Source organism: Elgaria multicarinata, chromosome 1, assembly GCF_023053635.1.
Source record: "Elgaria multicarinata webbii isolate HBS135686 ecotype San Diego chromosome 1, rElgMul1.1.pri, whole genome shotgun sequence".
In the NCBI taxonomy this organism is placed as follows: Eukaryota; Metazoa; Chordata; class Lepidosauria; order Squamata; family Anguidae; genus Elgaria; species Elgaria multicarinata.
In genome coordinates, this window is record NC_086171.1 from 88,912,808 (window position 1) to 88,930,362 (window position 17,555).

The 17,555-nt window shown below is 45.1% G+C and overlaps 2 protein-coding genes across 3 annotated transcripts in view; one reads left to right on the plus strand and one right to left on the minus strand.

Moving 5' to 3' along the window:
- The window catches only part of SMYD1 (SET and MYND domain containing 1), a 44,477-nt gene extending 38,946 nt beyond the window's left edge, over positions 1 to 5,531 (plus strand). For both annotated transcript variants that reach the window (XM_063131537.1, XM_063131544.1), the window contains 3 exons: positions 2,387 to 2,550; positions 4,513 to 4,681; positions 5,210 to 5,531. In XM_063131537.1, the coding sequence (XP_062987607.1) occupies positions 2,387 to 2,550; positions 4,513 to 4,681; positions 5,210 to 5,368 (492 nt within the window). In that variant the 3' untranslated portion in view covers positions 5,369 to 5,531. The remainder of the gene's footprint in view (positions 1 to 2,386; positions 2,551 to 4,512; positions 4,682 to 5,209) is intronic.
- Positions 5,532 to 6,695: 1,164 nt separating this feature from the next.
- FABP1 (fatty acid binding protein 1) lies at positions 6,696 to 15,444 on the minus strand. The gene is made up of 4 exons (XM_063147544.1): positions 15,377 to 15,444; positions 12,101 to 12,273; positions 11,604 to 11,696; positions 6,696 to 6,776 (listed from the first exon to the last, which is right to left on the minus strand). The coding sequence occupies exons 1-4, from the start codon at positions 15,441 to 15,443 to the stop codon at positions 6,696 to 6,698; spliced, it is 414 nt and encodes a 137-aa protein (XP_063003614.1). The 5' UTR covers position 15,444.
- Positions 15,445 to 17,555: the final 2,111 nt, after the last annotated feature.

Below are 17,555 nucleotides of genomic sequence, written 5' to 3' on the forward strand. Positions count from 1 at the left end.
GCTGGCTGGGGCTCCGCCCCCATCAGGCAGAGGGCACTCCCCCTCTGCCCCAAAGGAGCCGTACTGCGACAGGCGCTGGGTGGTCAATACTGCGCCCCTCTGAGGTCTGCGCCCTAGGCGGCTGCCTAGTTGGCCTAATGGTAGTGCCGGCCCTGGGTATAGAGCAATCTTATCCCATGTTCATGTTAATTTATGGCTAAGGGGCATGTGAGATGTGTTGCTGTAGTGTCATTTTAAAACGTTATTTCCGCACTGTCAGTTTGTTCACCCTCCCATTTACCAATCTGAAAGATGGTCCTCACTGACTGGAGGAAGCAGTGGTAGCATAAAGGCCCCCCTAGTGCTCCAGTGACAAGTCTGCATATAGGAACGCTCTCAAACTATGTACCTGACCCTTTAGGGGAGTGCACCCCATCGCAGAACAGGTTTAACTGTACCTGCACCATCATACAAACCCCAATCAACAGTACCTCTTTCTTGTCTGGATTGACCTTTATTTTATTGGCCCTCATCTGGACCATCACCTTATTGAATAAAGCCAATTTAGATGTAAAGGATAAATAGAGCTGTGTGTCAGCAGCATGTAACAGAACGTTACTAGGCCAAAAATCAGTATATGTATTACTGAAAACTGGACTGGAGCCACGATGGGCTCTAGTAAAAACACATCTAGGGTGAAATCACATCTTGGGAAAACCTCTTCCTCCCCCTGCAAAAACATGCTTTTGAAGATCTCATTTTTCTTTGGGCCATATGGCCGGTCGGGTTTTAGCACCAACTAAATACAAATTTTAGCGCCAACTAAAATTCAAGAATACAAATTTGAGTTTTAGCACCAACTAATGAAGAAATTAGCTTCGACACAGGCACTTCAAATATTCTGCTAATTAACCAAGGTTAGGAAGCAGAAAAGGAATATATCAAGAGGTGGAATGGTTTTCAGAAGGCAGAAATACAAGAAGTCCTTGATATCGTTAGACCAATTCCTGGAGGAGAAGGCTACCAATGGCTACTAGTTCTGATGGCTACGTGCTACCTCCAGTATCCGAGGCTGTATGTGTATGTACATCAGTTGTTCGGGAACATGGGCATGAAGGTGCTGTTGTGTTGCTCTCATGTCCTGCTTGTGGGGTTCCCATCAACAGCTGGTTGGGTCACTGTGTAAACAGAATGCTGGACTAGAAAGACCCTTGATCTGATCCAGGATGACGCTTCTCATGTTCTTACATAGTATGGCTTCCTGAACGGGGATTCATTTAGCTCCACGTTCCTCAACCTGGTAATTTCCAGATGTATTTTGACTACAATTCCATTATTATTATTATTATTATTATTATTATTATTATTATTATTATTTATTTATATAGCACCATCAATGTACATGGTGCTGTACAGAGTAAAACAGTAAATAGCAAGACCCTGCCGCATAGGCTTACAATCTAATAAAATCATAGTAAAACAATAAGGAGGGGAAGAGAATGCAAACAGGTACAGGGTAGGGTAAGCAGGCACAGGGTAGGGTAAAACTAACAGTAGAAAGTAACAGTAGACGTCTGCACAACATCAAGTTTTAAAAGCTTTAGGAAAAAGAAAAGTTTTTAGTTGAGCTTTAAAAGCTGTGGTTGAACTTGTAGTTCTCAAATGTTCTGGAAGAGCGTTCCAGGCGTAAGGGGCAGCAGACGAAAATGGACGAAGCCGAGCAAGGGAAGTAGAGGCCCTTGGGCAGGCGAGAAACATGGCATCAGAGGAGCGAAGAGCACGAGCGGGGCAATAGTGTGAGATGAGATAGGAAGGAGCTAGACCGTGAAAAGCTTTGAAGGTTAACAGGAGAAGTTTATATTGGATTCTGAAGTGAATTGGAAGCCAATGAAGAGATTTCAGAAGCGGAGTAACATGGTCGGAGCGGCGAGCTAAGAAGATGATCTTTGCGGCAGAGTGGTGAACAGAAACCAACGGACTGATGTGAGAAGAAGGAAGGCCAGAGAGAAGAAGGTTGCAGTAGTCCAACCGTGAAATAACCAGTGCATGAACAAGCGTCTTGGCAGAAGAGACAGACTTCAACTTCAGGCAGTAGCATGCTAGCTGGGGATGATGGGAATTGAAATTTAATATATCTGGAGGGTGCCAGATTGGGCAAGGTTGATCTAGCATGCTCTCATAGGGTCAGTTTTGAATGGGTAGATGTTCTATCAACATTTGCCAAAAAGGACTTTCTTTTTCACAGTTATTTCTAATGAGCAATGGGGTATTTTGATTATATGAAGTAGGTGGTTACTGAAACAGGCCATATATGCTATCACAGCCCTATCACAGCTCTGCATTGCAGAGTCAGAACATTCCATGATGTTCCTCTCTTTGTTGATTTTGCTCTCTGTACTTGTCCTAGGTTGTAAAGCTGTGCCGAGGGTGTTTGGAGAAGCAGGAACCAGTGCTGGGGGAGACAAACCTTCACCTGCTCCGGATCCTCAGCATCTTGTCAGAAGTTCTTTCTTACCTCCAGCTCTTTGATGAGGCAGCTAGTTACTCGAAACAGATGGTGGATGGTTACGTGTATGTGACAAAACTTCCACCTTTTCCTGACTTTTCAGTAATACAATTAATATATCCAGTAACTCCTATTTTTACAAGCCTCGTGTGGTGCAGAGTGGTAAGCGGCAGTTACTGCAGCCAAAACTCTCCCCACGGCCTGAGTTCGATCCCAGGGGAAGCTGGTTCTCAGGCAGACGGCTCAGGTTGACTCAGCCTTCCATCCTTCCGAGGTTGGTAAAATGAGTACCCAGCTAGCTGGGGGAAAGGTAGCTGCGACTGGGGAAGGCAATGGCGAACCATCCCGCTACAAAGTCTGCCAAGAAAACGTCAGCGAAAGCAGGCGTCCCTCTAGGAGTCAGCAATGACTCAAGTGCTTGCCCGAGAGGTTCCTTTCCTTTCTCTTCCTATTTTTACCCAAATACGCTATCAAAATATCCATAATCGAAAGAGGTGTGTTTGTGTGAGAGAGAGACAGAGAGAGAGGAATAGAAGCCAATCTTCATTTAGATGGAAGCAAGTAATACAATCTACTATCAGTGTGGGGACTAACCCCGTCTCATGGCTATGGTGACTTCAGCGTCTGCACTAGAAAGTAGGCTTCCTTACCTCTCCAACTGCAACCCAGATCGAAGCCTCTTTACTTAATCCCATGCAAATTAATGAGAGCCATTGCTGAAGATCTAGCCTATCCAGAAATAGCACCGTCTTTGATTCCGTTTTTGTTCATAGTGGTTCATGCCATTGAGGCCCCATTCTTAGTAGAACATCCTAGGAAACCAGCAGCAGCCTTCAAGTACTGCTTCCTGGGATGCTTTGGGGATGCTCTAAGAATGAAGTTTCTGTGGCAGGAACCATAGAGCCTGTTCCTAAAGTGTTTTTCCCCTCCCCTTGTTAGCTGTTTTTTTTCTGGGGGTTTGAGGGGGTTCCTGCAGGCCTCATATTTTGCACCCCTAGTCCAAAGGCACAATGTCTTGCAGATGGGAGACCAGCTGGGCACCCCCACATATGCCATCTTGTGACTGATCAAAGGTGGGATTTAAATGTATTGCTTACGTGCCTAATTTACATTCTGCAGGAGCCGGCCTGGCCCTGCACTTTGCCCTTCTCACAGTAATGCCCTCAATTTATTTATTTATTTATTTATTTATTTATTACATTTCTATACCGCCCAATAGCCAAAGCTCTCTGGGCGGTTCACAAAAATTAAAACCATGAAGAGCATAAAAACAACCAACAATTTAAAACACAAATACAAAATACAATATAAAAAGCACAACCAGGATAAAACCACAACAGCAAAAATTGATATAGGTTAAAATATGAGATTAAAACAGCAACATTTAAATTTAAGTTAAATTGGGTGTTAAAATACTGAGAAAATAAAAAGGTCTTCAGCTGACGACAAAAGGAAAACAATGTAGGCGCCAAGTGAGCCTCTCTGGGGAGCTCGTTCCACAGCCGGGGTGCCACAGCAAAGAAAGCCCTCCTCGTAGTAGCCACCTGCCTCCCTTCCTTCGGCAGGGGCTCACGGAGAAGGGGCTCCTGTGGATGATCTTAAGGTCCGGGCAGGCACATATGGGAGGAGGCGTTCCTTCAAATAACCTGGCCCCAAACCGTTTAGGGCTTTGAATGTTAGTACCAGCACTATGAATCGGGCCCAAACCTGGACTGGCAGCTAATGAAGTTGTAGAAGGACTGACGTGATAGGACTCACCGGCCAGTCCCTGTTAGTAACCATGCTGCCCTGTTTTGTACCATCTGAAGTCTCTGGACCGTTTTCAAAGGCAGCCCCTGGTTCAGTGATGAATGAATAAGGCAACTGAGTGGAATATCTTCCCTTCTGACATTTTCTGACCCAGCCCTTCCCAAATCCAATGAAGCATTGCCTTAAGGTGGCTGGAAATGCAGGCAAACCTATGTGGAACTTGTAAATATTGATTTGCCAATGTAAAGTTGCTTTTTCTTTTGCGCCTCTCCCCCCAGGAAACTTTACCATCCAAACAATGCCCAGCTTGGGATGGCCCTCATGAGAGCAGGAGTGACACACTGGCACGCTGGCCTCATTGAAGTGGGGCATGGCATGATTTGCAAAGCATATGCTATTCTTCTGGTGACGCATGGCTCCACCCACCCCATTACCAAGGATTTGGAGGTAAGTGGCCACAATGGTAGGGTGAAGATCCAACTGGAGCTTGTTTTGCCATATTCAGAGATCATTCACATGAAGAGAAATTATGCTGAAGAGCCTTGGAATTGGATCTGCTCAGTCCTTACTCCATGGGGCAAACTGTTTGTAAATCGTGTCCATTAGCTATAGCCATGCAGCTTTGGGTCACGTCCGTGCCAAGGATTGCTTGGGCTTGCAATCTTTTTAGGGTTGTCAAATAGAGCAGTCCTCAATGCACAAACTGTGCTCTATTAGTAAGGTGAGCAATGAAATCTTTCATTTAAAGAAAATCTTAGAAGCCAGGAGTGATTGAATAAGACAGGAATGGGCAATATGTATTTCTAGAGAATACATATCTTGAAGTATGACATGGTGAAAATGTTAGCCATTTGTGATCAGAACAGGGCTTTGAAGTTGAAGGGCTTCCCCATAGGTTACCAGTAGGATTGGATCCTGACTACCAGAACGGAATTGTATATATCATGGCCCCCTCCTTGGTTTCTCTCCCTTCAGGCGATGCGTATTCAATCTGAGATGGAGTTGCGGATGTTCCAGCAGAACGAATTTATGTATTACAAGATGAGAGAGGCAGCTCTGCAGAATCAGCAGATCCAGGTTATGCCTGAGCCCACCAATGAGATTTCACCTGGCATCTTCCAGAAGAAGCAATAACAGGTTCCTTTGTAGCCTGGAGATGTGTCGTCATAGCCCTGCGCCTGGTGCCCCATCCGCCCTTTCACTTCTGAACAGAAGCAAGGGTCAGGCCAAGGAAAGTAGGGTTTCATTCCCAGGGTTTGGTTCTCCTCAGGACAGCTCCAGACAGATATCATTTTTCTATATACCCAGCATGTTGGTTCACAGATATTTCACCGAAAATGTCAAAACCTCTCTTCACTAACAACAACAACAACAACAACAACAAATAAAACGATTACAATAACGCTTAGCTTCAACCCTTATTTCATTCAGGTGGGGCTGGGTCATGCACACAAAAGCATCATTTTGCCCGTTTATATGTACATCTGGGGACAGTGCTGAAACAGTGTGCCAGGAGGGCCAGAGCATTCAGAGAGGGAGAAGGTAAGTATGTTCCCCACCCCCCATCAATGTCTGGAACCTTCTTCATAGAACCATAGAATAGCAGAGTCGGAAGGGGCCTACAAGGCCATCGAGTCCAACCCCCTGCTCAATGCAGGAATCCACCCTAAAGCATCCCTGACAGATGCTTGTCCAGCTGCCTCTTGAAGGCCTCTAGTGTGGGAGAGCCCACAACCCCCCTAGGTCACTGGTTCCATTGTCGTACTACCACTTCTGGATTATAGTCCTACTCCTTGAGGAATAAATTTTCCTCAAATTCCCAAACAGTTCATCTTCTTTCTTTCTTTCTCTCTTTCCTTCCTTCCTTCTTTCCTTCCTTGGAAAAATGAGACTTGAGGTGCTTAGTAGTCTTGTCTATTTGTGTTTGATGGCTACATTTCTTTTAAGATTGCAGCCATCCAGCTTTCTAAAGTAATCAATAAGCTTATGCTCATGTTAACTTAGGTTGCTTTCAGGGGGGGAAATGCATTTTCCACATAATTATTTTGTGTGAGAATTTGAGAGGGCCCGCTTTAGTGAATTCTGTCACTGAATATCAAGTAGGGATTTAGGATAAATGTGTCACTGTAACTAGTGGATACTGTCAACTTCAAAGAGCTTGTTTAGAGTATATACAGAATTTCTTTCTTTCTTTCTTTCTTTTTTAAAAAAACTAACTAATGAAATTTAGAAGGAGAGTAGAATACAAATGACATTTGTATTTGGCAATATCCCCTGATTTTGCAGGGTCAGAAAAGGTCGCACTTAACGTGTGAGGGAATTTGATCCTAGTGGTGGAGACAGAGAGAGCCCAAAGAAAATCTGTCAGCAGAGCAAAGCTGGAGTCCAGGGGAAAGGAGGGAGGCAATAAATGACACCCAGCTCTCAGCAGGTTTAAACAACTAGCCACGACTTTTACTGGTTAGAGATTGAATCGATCTGGCTGGGGAATAGGGCGTGGATCTAGTATTTCGGCAGCTTGTATGCTGACAGATGCTTCGACCTGCAGGAGGGGGAGGTAGGAGTCTTGAGCTCACCATGATGCGAATCATTTTTGTGAGCCCTGGGTGTGTGGCACGGTTGCCTACTCCTGAACTGGGCTGGTCCTTGCTCCCCACCCCACAAGATTCCTTAAGTGGATCCCCACCATGGAAAGTGGGCAATTATTTATTTATTTATTTATTTATTGCATTTTTATACCACCCAATAGCTGAAGCATTTTTATACCGCCCAATACCCTTAAAATCCAGCCCAAAGCCTCAAAAGCTTACTTCAATAAAGTTGTGATGTAAGATACAGCAAGAGTATTTGCCACACAACCTGAGAAGATTTTTTATCCTCCTCCTCCTCCTCCTCCTCCTCCTCCTCCTCCTCCTCCTCCTCCTCCTCCTCCCCTAACATTACTATTCTTGCTGCAGGGAAGTCAAAAACCCTGCCTTGCCAGGCCAGTTGCACCTGCAGGTAAAATTCCTTCTCTGCCCTGCAGCAGCTAAGCTCTGTCCATAGCAAGATGCGTCACCCTTTGGGGAGTGGAGGTGGAGATGTCTTCTCCAACTTCCAGGTGGGCAGCCTGGGCTGCAATTTATAACACAGTGGCAGACCAGAGGGAGAACGCTCTTCCCCTGGTCTGCCCCTGAAGTCCCTCCTCCCACAGAGCCAATCCCAGCCCCAATTGGCTCCCCAGGCCAACAGCCACCAGAAGGTCGCAGCACCGCTGCAAATTATCACTAACTGCAACATTCCCGCCTCTTGTTCCCTTGCTGCTCATCCTGAAGTCAGGGTTGGCCCTTCCACTTGCAGTCCTATCTCTCATTTGTGTAGATGTGGGCAGAATTATTTGCTTTCCCATCTAAATTCAGACGCCAATAGTAGAAACTAAAGATGAAGGAAGAAAGTCATGCTTCTGTTTTGTCTATAATCGTTTTTGAGTGGAGGGGGGAAATGGTTCATTGCAGATGTGAATCCCTGACAAACACTTGCAACATCTGTGTTATGTGTTGCGCCCTCCTTTTTTTCTGATGTAGCTCTTGTGTGTCAACAGCTACATGTCAAGCAGAATTTTGGTAGGTGAAGCTTTAGCTGTCACTGCATTTACATGCTGAAAAAAACCCACCTCCTGTTGAATCATGGAATCATAGACGAGTTGGAAGGTGCCATTGGGTCCAACCTCCTGCTCAATGCAGGAATCCAACTTAAAGGCCCAGTATTGGGCAAAAGGTGGGATACTACTACTACTACTACTACTACTACTACTACTACTACTACTAAGAATAATAATAATACAGCATCCCTGACAGATGGCTGTCCAGCTGCCGCTTGAAGGCCTCTAGTGTGGGAGAGCCCACCACCTCCCTGGGTCACTGGTTCCATTGTTGTACAGCTCTACAGCTAATCATGCAATTGTTACAGGCAAGGGTTAGGGTCAGAACTTTTTTTTTTTAGCAACCAATGCAGTATATGAATGCTGTGGCACTCTGGTGCTTGCTGACCGTTCGGAAGATGACAAATTTCCTTACTCCAGCTTGTTGCATATCAAAGTAAATGCGGTTGCAACAATGTCATGAATGGAATATTTCGATTGTCAGTGAGCAAAACTTCACTTTGGTTACCTTCCTTGCTCCTTGCTTTTTTTGTCTGCTCTCCTCTGATTCCAATGGTAAGATCAGCAAAAGTGTTTTCTTTTTTCCCTTTCTTGTTCTTGGCACATTTGGACAAACACTGTAAATGATTTCTAGACGATTCTTGATATGGTAGCAAATATTTATTTGCCACCATTTGGCGACAAATATTTATTTAAGATTTATATCCTGCCCTTCAGAGAAATAATAATACCCAGGGTGGTAAGTAATAAAGAACAAAAAGGTTAACAAGATGCTTTTGGAGAACGGACAGGATTGCATTGTAAGGCCCTTATCCAAAGGGAGAAACAACAGACCAATGAGGTGACCATTGGAGCAACAGCTCTAAACCACGTACTGTGACTCCCCACTGCAATAGGCTGAATTCCCAGTGTGTGTCGATCATCATTTTGAAGTAGGTTTGAATAGATCTACTGCCAGGCCTTCAAAACATGTGTATGGAGTTTTAAGCCCATCTATACTGAGAAGGTGAGCGGATCCATCTGCCTTATTTGAACTGTGCATTTCATATCCTGCAGGCTAGATGACGATGATGACAGCAATGGAAACTTTTGTATAAATTTAACTTTATTGTACCACTTTTACACAGCATGTCTAGATTCTCTTACTGATCCTCTTGTAATGAATGTCACCCACACTCAGTGTCTGGAAAAGAAAAACATGAGCTTTAACTTCCATGTTCTGCAGATGCTCAACACCCACAAATCTGACTTCACTTTGAAAGATACCTTCCAAACTGAAATAAACCAACTATATTCTAGTTTTAAATAAAAATGAAAAGCCCAAGTCAGAAATGCACATGTGTGTGTGTGAAATACAAAGCCATGCAGTGACTACAGGGCAGGATTTGGATGCTGAACCAAATCTCTGGATGGAGAGGAACATCTTTGCTCGGCCATGAAGTGCACTGAGTGGCCCAGGTTGGAGAAGGCTGAGGCCGTAGCTAGACCTAAGGTTTATCCCAGGATTGTCCTGGGTCAAACCTGTTCATCTAAGTGCCACACAGGGCATCCAGCGTTCAGGCAGGGACGAACCCAGGATGATCCGGGGATAAACCTTAGGTCTAGCTATGGCCTGAGAAAGAGCAAACATAATCCACTACCATGCCTTCTGCCTCCTCTTTTCATAGGGCTGAAAACATGCCCCCCACAAAAAACACACCCAAAGAACTGAGGCAGGGCGAGAGATAAATATTTGCTGTAAGAGACAGTATATTGTGTGTGTGTGTGTGTGGGGGGGTATATCACCCTTCTTGCTGCATTTATCTATGAATAGGGTGACCCTATGAAAAGGAGGACAGGGCTCCTGTATCTTTAATAGTTGCATAGAAAAGGGAGTTTCAGCAGGTGTCATTTGTATATATGGAGAACCTGGTGAAATTCTGTCTTCATCACAACAGTTAAAGGTGCAGGAGCTATACTAGAGTGACTAGATTTAAAAGAGGGCAGGGCACCTGCAGCTTTAACTGTTGTGATGAAGAGGGAATTTCACCAGGTCCTCCATATATACAAATGACACCTGCTGAAATGTCCTTTTCAATACAACTGTTAAAGATACAGGAGCCCTGTCCTCCTTTTCATATGGTCACCCTATCTACGAAGAGCTATTTGTGTGGTCTGGTCTTACTCATGTTATTGTGACTTAGGAGGCAGTCCCCCACCCCGGCATCAGATGGCCAGGTGTCCTCTTTTATAGAGAACAGTCCCCTATTTGAAGGGCTGCCAGAGAACCATCCTTTATTTGAAATGCTGACTTGCCAGTTCCAGTTTAAAGATAAATAACCATAAGAACCCATCAACGTGGATATTTTTATTTAAATTATTATGATTTCTAAATTTGCACGAGTGTATATAACATATGCAAATGTTATGCAAATGTCTGCACTCTTTTTTGGTGTTTAATTTTGTCTTCCTTGGCAACTCATAAGTGGTCACCCTATTCTGCTTCCTGAAACCATTGTCTCACTTTGCAACATGGCCGGCTATGCTTTTTCCTACCGAAATATGTAAATTGTGAACCGCCCAGAGAGCTCCGGCTATTGGGCGGTATAGAAATGTAATAAATAAATAAATAAATAAATAAATAAAATTCCACTTGAATTTTAAAACAAACCATCAATTCCACTGAAACTGGGAGAAAGTACATATTCCTGTAGCTGTGGTTGGCAGCATATCTGCTCATAAACATTTAGACCAGTGGTTCCCAAAGTGGGCAGTACTGCCCTCTTGTGGGCGGCGGGATTGCATAGGGGGGTGTTAAGAGGCAAGGGGGCAGCAGGGGGCGCTAAGAGGCAAAGGGGCGGCAGGGGGGCGCTCGAGGTGGTCTTTTCCGAGAAGCGCCTCTCCAGAAGGTCTTAAAACTCAGGGACATTTTTATGGGAGAAGGTAGTTTGGTCCCAAGCCATATAGGGGAGGAATCCACACATGTATTAATACCGTTTAAAAAGAATCCTTTTAACAGTGAATTGAAATGTTTCAAAAGCACGAAAATGCTAACGAACAGACATACCCTGCTTGGTGTGCCTCGCCACACCGGCTGCAAAACAGAGGCGTTCGCTCTCTTTTCCCTCCCTCCCTCCCTCAGCAAGCCTGTGGCGGGTGCTTCCCATTTAAAGGGGCCATGTGCAGCACAGCCCCTTTTTCATTCTCATTTCATCTCCTCCGCTCAGCCGCTGCTGCTCAGCCCGGGCGCCCAGACCAGCAGGATTCAGAGGAGCGTTAAGAATTTACAGAATAGCGAGGTACTCTACCCTAGTTACCAAATGTGATATCTAATATTCTTGCTAAATGACTATCAGACTTTGTAAAGATGATATCACTGGATCAAGTTCATCAATTATGTTTAATTGAATAAACTAAAAAAATGTAATTGGATTTTGAATAAATATTCAATTAATTGTTACAGTTTTGAATTTTATTGTTATTATCTTCCTTAGCAGGTTGCTGAAAACCTCTTTTCTGAATAATGATTTTTAAAGGGTAGGGTCGGGGGCACTGGGCATGAGTTTGTGGAACCAAGGGGGCGGTGACCTGAAAAAGTTTGGGAACCACTGATTTAGAGCATGACTACAATGGGCATGTCCCCGCCTTTGAGGTACTAGTAGCTTTTGCTTCCCAACCCTGAAGGTGGCAGAGGCAGGTCAGGCCACAATGGCTTAGTAAGTTTGACACTCCCATTCTAGCTGATCTTACATTAATGATGTTGTCTCCGCTTATTTCAGTGACTGACTTGATGTCCTTCAAGTTGACAATTAGCTTATTGTTTCCTTCCATTTGAACAACGGACTGTGGGAGAAGAAAAGAAAAGAAGTATAGTTTGGGCCCCAGTTCAGATATTCACATTCGGTTTTCACAACTTGTCAACGTGTAATGATCTTAAGTTTTCTTCCACGCATGAAATTTGGCCAAGGAACATGACTTTTTTATGTGTTCTGAGGCACTTTTTCAGTGTGGCTATCTGAGAAATGTCACGAGTGTCTCTGTTTTCATAAAGTGGGGAATGTGTGCATACAATGGATAGGATCTCATTTCCGCCACCAATAAATCTTCATATGGAATATTAGCTTCTGTCTCTTTAATGATAGGTCGGTCCTGAACATTTGTTGTGACTGGATCTGAGGGTTCTCAGAAGAAACCAGTTCTTGTTTAGAGGATGAAACCATATGTGAATTAAAAGTGAGATACCCTACCTTAATCTTCTCTCCTGTTGGGGTCTCCAACTCGGCCTCCTCTCCAATAGTAAATTCATTAGTCAGCACCTTGTTGCCAGTTGTCACGGTGACCTTGAACTTCTTGCCCTCCTGCACAATTTCTGAGATGCTTTTGACCTCCTTGCCCTTTTCTATCAACTCATCAGAAAGACCTGAGCAGAGGGAAATCGACAGGAATAAATGTACTACCCACGGAGCAAAAAAGAAGACCGTCAGTGGCTTAGCTCTCAAGATCTGGAACAGATGCAACCAAACAAAAATTGGCCCTAACGAAAAGGACGAATCCAGAGTTAAGGGAGCACTGTGACAAAGATGTGTGTGGAATAAAGTTTATCATGGGAACAGACTATTGTAATGTCTATCTTCTATAGCTAGCTTTGAATGGTTAAAATGTATGATATATTAGTTAAAAGACAATGCTGGTGGCATCAATTATTGAAGCAGTTTCTATTATATACAGTATTTTTTGAACTTCACCTACTTCTTTTCCAGGTACAGCTTCTCTGAAGTATCCTTTGTGGTTTGGCTTAAAAGGCAATGGCCCCCTGGGCAAGGCCAGGGGGCAGAGCCTGGTGGAATCTGGCAAAAGAACACAGTAGGCCCTTCGTCTGAGCAAACATACCTGGGGTTGCAAACGAGGGGTCATATGGAACCCAGACTATGAGTGTTATCACACGGTGGTGGTGGTGCAGAAATCATGTTTACTTACCGTCGCTTCTCCGCCTGCGTGTTTGTCCCTCATTACTTCCTCTTCTGAAAGAGGAAATAAACAACATGCACGTGGCCCATTCAGTGGGCCGCTTTGATCATGCTGCTTCTCCTGCACACAGCAGGGCTAGTGCCAGACTATTTTGCGCCATAGGCAAGGTGAGCTACTTTCACCACCACCACCACCACCCAAAAAATGCCAACTTTGATTTTTAAGAACATATGTTTCCTGGAAAAAAATAAGAAGCCCAAAACTTGAAACTACTAAATTTATTTTAAAGTACAAGAAATATGCCATGCCAATTATAGCAAACAAATTGGAAAGGAACATTTATGGGTCTAAAATGTATTATTTAATAGGAATATTACCTCCAAATCATCCCCCCCAACTCTCTCTCTCTCTCTCTCTCACACACACACACACACACACTCAGCATCACTCCAAACAAACACACGCATGAACACATGTATTCACTCAAAGACCCCATGCACCCCATTCACCCATACATTCTCTCTCTCTTTCTCTTCTGGGCACGTTCCAGAAGTCCGAATGTGGAACCGCCTCACCCCCACCCCAGCGTCCCTGGCTTCACTTCAGCTGGGCGGGCGCGGGGCGCCATCTCGCCCGCCCAGGCCCAGCTGAATCCTCGGGCCGGGCTGGCTCACAGCCAACGCACGTGTGCTGCGCTGTGCTCGGCGCCCCTCTTAGCTTGGCGTTCTAGGCGGCCGCCTGAGTGGCCTCTATGGTAGCACCGGCCCTGGCGGCAACTTCCATCTTTGAAAATAAGTCAGACTTACTAGGGTGTTTTTTTGTGGTGCAAAGAAGCCCAGAAGGGGTGGAAGGCACATGGGAGGCAGACAACATCGTGAGAGGGACCTGCGAAAATCTGTGAGCGCCCAGTAACAAGCGTGCAATAAAACGCTTGTCTGATGGCGCTCATTATTACTCATATTACGCTTTGTGTAATGAGGTTGTAAATTATTTGGCTCCCTGACTGATGATACTCATGAATGAGAAGTTCTACAACTGTTCAGCACACTCCAGTGGGAAGTTCTCCTGCACAAGACCTGCTGAAATGAACAGGAGCTGCACAGGCCACTTCCATATTCTTTGGCAGCTCTCATTCATTTTGACGGGGTTTGCACAAGAGACTTTCCTGCCTGGGAGCTGCAGGAGGCAGGCAAAGAATTCAGAGATGGACAATCAAGCAATCTGCATGGAAGTGAATATCCACATTAGTAAGTCCAGTGTTGCCAGTGTGCTTGAATTCTGCTTTCATCCACATGTGCAAAGTGAAGATTGGTGCATTTAGAGGTGAGCAGTAGCTCGTCTCTCTGTGTGCACAGGATGTGCTGGTTTTCAGTTTACAACAGGACCCCTCATTGGGTTGAGTGAAAGAAAGGCAGATGTGCTGTTTCCACAAGCCTCATGTACCACAACCCTGTGTGGGTTTGTGTGCCCAGTAGAATTGTTTTGTAAATAGAATGGCTGCACTCTAAATGAGAGGAAGTACTCTATAAAGACCAGATTATGGAATATACATACACACACATACATAATCATGCATATAGGGCTTTAGAGCATTTCAACTGGCCCACATGCAGTATCTCTGCATTATAACATGTGAGTCCTGCAAGGAAGGCCAGTATTATGCTTTGAGAGAATCCTAGAATAGTAGAGTTGGAAGGGGCCTACAAGGCCATCGAGTCCAACCCCTGCTCAATGCAGGAATCCACCTCAAAGCATTCCTGAGAGATAGCTATCCAGCTGCCTCTTGAAGGCCTCTAGTGTGGGAGAAGAGCCCACAACCTCCCTAGGTAATTGGTTCCATTGCTGTACTGCTCTAACAGGAAGGTTTTCCTGATGTCCAGCTGGAATCTGGCTTCCTGTAACTTGAGCCCATTAGTCTGTGTAATGGCTTGGGTAAGACCACTCAGGATGTTCATGGTGAGGGGAATAGAGGACTTCACAGCTCATACCCTGAGAACATTTTCAAATTAATGAACCTTCCTGGCACTATTTTTGTTAACATCTGATTGTTGATCATGCAGGGGTGGGGGGTGGGGGAGAAAGAATTGATCTGCAATTCAAATGAGTATTCTGGAAAATGTAGGTGTTATATTCACATAATATTTTACTGAAGTAACACCATTTTAAAGCATCTCTGATAAAAAAAATACCCTTAGCCACTACAGCGGATTTAACCCCTTTAGGCACAGAATTGGATAAATGTGGATCAGGTTAATGCCCCATTTGCGGTGTTGATGTTACCACAGATTTTAAAATGATGTGTTACCACTATGCTCCGTCCAGAATTTAAAGATGTATAATCCAAAGTACATTGTACCAGTAGAAAAGTAAGAAGCATAAACTGGACAAGGTCTGCTATCAATCTACAAGAATGACATTTTAAACAAATGTAACATAAAATTCCTTTGCCTTTTCCTGCTTAGTGTTTAATTTCAAATCCCCCCTTTTTAAAGTAGCTGTGAATTAGGGATGACATTGCAGGGAGCAAAACAGAGTTCAGTAAATGAAACACTTACCAATGGCTTTCATGAATGGCACAAAGTTTTCATGGGATTGGAGTTCATATTTTCCAGTGAAGCTCATAATGGTGATATTCTCTGAGTGCTCAACAGAAGAGAAAACCTTTCCCTGGGAAGCCAAACCTTCTTTTTATAAGGATCTCTTCCCTTGGAAATTGGTCAGAGGTTACATGATCTCATTCTTTTATGGCTTAACTCAAACATTAACTTTGTGACTAAGTGATATCAGAGGTTATCACTTAAACCATGCCCAAGTTAAGAAGCTACATTTTCTATTTCTACAAAGACCACTGTGAACTGCAGACAGAAACCACATATAAAGAAGCATTTGCAAAAATTAGGGCAAAAAGGAATTAAATGATGCTGAGCTACAATCTGTTTCCTGCTCTGTACAAGCACTAGGGGCAAATCTACACAGAGTCTTTGGGGCGCCTGGAGTGCGCCTGCAGTGCGCCCCGAAATTGATGATGTAGACAGTACCTTAAGCGTTCCAAGAAGAGGCGGAGGAGGAGGAGGAGGAGGCCCCGCATCACCCCTTGCGGGGACGGGGTGAAGAGTTGCCGGGCTCGGCGGCTTCACCGGTGAATCAGCTACGTCCTTGGCGCCGCCCACCTGCCCACCGGCCTCCTGTTGCCGGCGAAAGAGCCACCCGGGTCATTGAGCTCAGCAGAAGAAGCCGGCGGTGGCTTCTTCCACCGAGCTCTCCGACCCGGGTGGGCCCGGGTGGCTCTTTTGCCGGCAACAGGAGGCCGGCGGGCAGGTGGGCGGCGCCAAGGACGTAGTCAATTCCCCGGCGAAGCCGCCGGGCCCGGCAACTCTTCACCCCGTCCCCGTGAGGGGCGATGTGGGGCCTCCTCCTCCTCCTCCTCCTCTTCTTGGAACTCTTAAGGTACTGTCTACATCATCAATTTCAGGGCGCACTGCAGGCGCCCCGGAAACTCTGTAGATTTGCCCTCAATATTTACTAATGGATAGAAGACTATGAAGGATACCTACTATGTATTTCCTCCCAGGGTTTAAAATTAATTCCTTAATATTAATACTGATTTTGGAATTTTTTATACCATTTTCTCTGGAATAGATGTTTAATAGATCTATTGGCTTAAACTGAACTATATTGGCAGGAAGGCAGAATCAAATAATGGTTTATCCCACTGTGGACATGTTTCCATTACAAATGTATATCAGTTTTACACCAGTTTAGCTGTCACAGCGTCTTCCAAAGAATCTTGTGAATTGTAATTTAGTAATGATGCTGAGACTTCCGGTAGCTGCTCTGACAGAACTATAGACTACCCTAGGAAGAGGAAATGACCATTAAACCTGTTTAACTCTACGGTGTAGATATGCTCTGTATGATGACTAGGGCCAGATCTACACCTTGCATCAAATCATTACAAATGTGGAATCAAAAGCAGGAAATAATACTATGAAAGTGGTACATGGGATGTGGATAGAACCCCAACAGTTAACAGTGCACTTCAATACCTCTATAAAGCAGTAGTGTAGATCTAGCCTTTGAGTATGGGGAAGGTTAAATATATATTGGGGTCATGAATGAACAATATCCTTTTCAAATCAGGTTTGACAAATTTGTCAAATAGTCTAGCAAATTAGGCTTTTGCTAGACTATGGGTTAGCCCGGGGTGAACCCCGGGCTCTCCCCTGTGCATCCAGATGATGCACAGGGGATCCCGGGGTCAGGCAGGGGTCAACCCTCCCTTGCCCCAGGATAACGGGCACCACTTTTGGCCTGGTATTTCCCGTGGTCTCGGGCTGAGCCCGAGACTGCGAACATGTAGCTCGTTCCGCTGCTTTTCCCGGCTACCACAATTGGAAAAGCGGCGGACGGGCCATCAGGGTGGGGGGGGGGAGATCAGAGCCAGGGGGAGATTGGGGCAGGGTGGGGAGATCAGAGCCAGGAGGCAGGGTGGGGAGATTGGAGCCGGGGGGGGGGAGGAAGAGATCAGAGCCAGGGGGCGGGGGGGAGATCGGAGCCGGGGGAAGGGGGGGATCGAAGCCGGGGGTGGGAGGGAGCAGGGAGAACGATTAAAAAAAAAACCTTACCTAAGCGCATGAGCATTTGTGTGCATCCAGCTCCTTTAAACATAAGAAAAAATGGCGGACGCGACAGGGCTTTCCTGCAGCCCGTCGCGTCTGACATGTGGATAGGAGC

Coding starts and splice junctions, on each gene's coding strand:
- FABP1 (XM_063147544.1), bottom strand. CDS start 15,443: ATGAGCTTCACTGGAAAATATGAACTCCAATCCCATGAAAACTTTGTG. Junction 12,274..15,376: donor GCCATTCATGAAAGCCATTG/GTAAGTGTTTCA, acceptor CCCTCTGCTCAG/GTCTTTCTGATGAGTTGATA. Junction 6,777..11,603: donor GCGGAGACAACATCATTAAT/GTAAGATCAGCT, acceptor CCCCTCCTGCAG/GTCGAAGCATCTGTCAGCAT.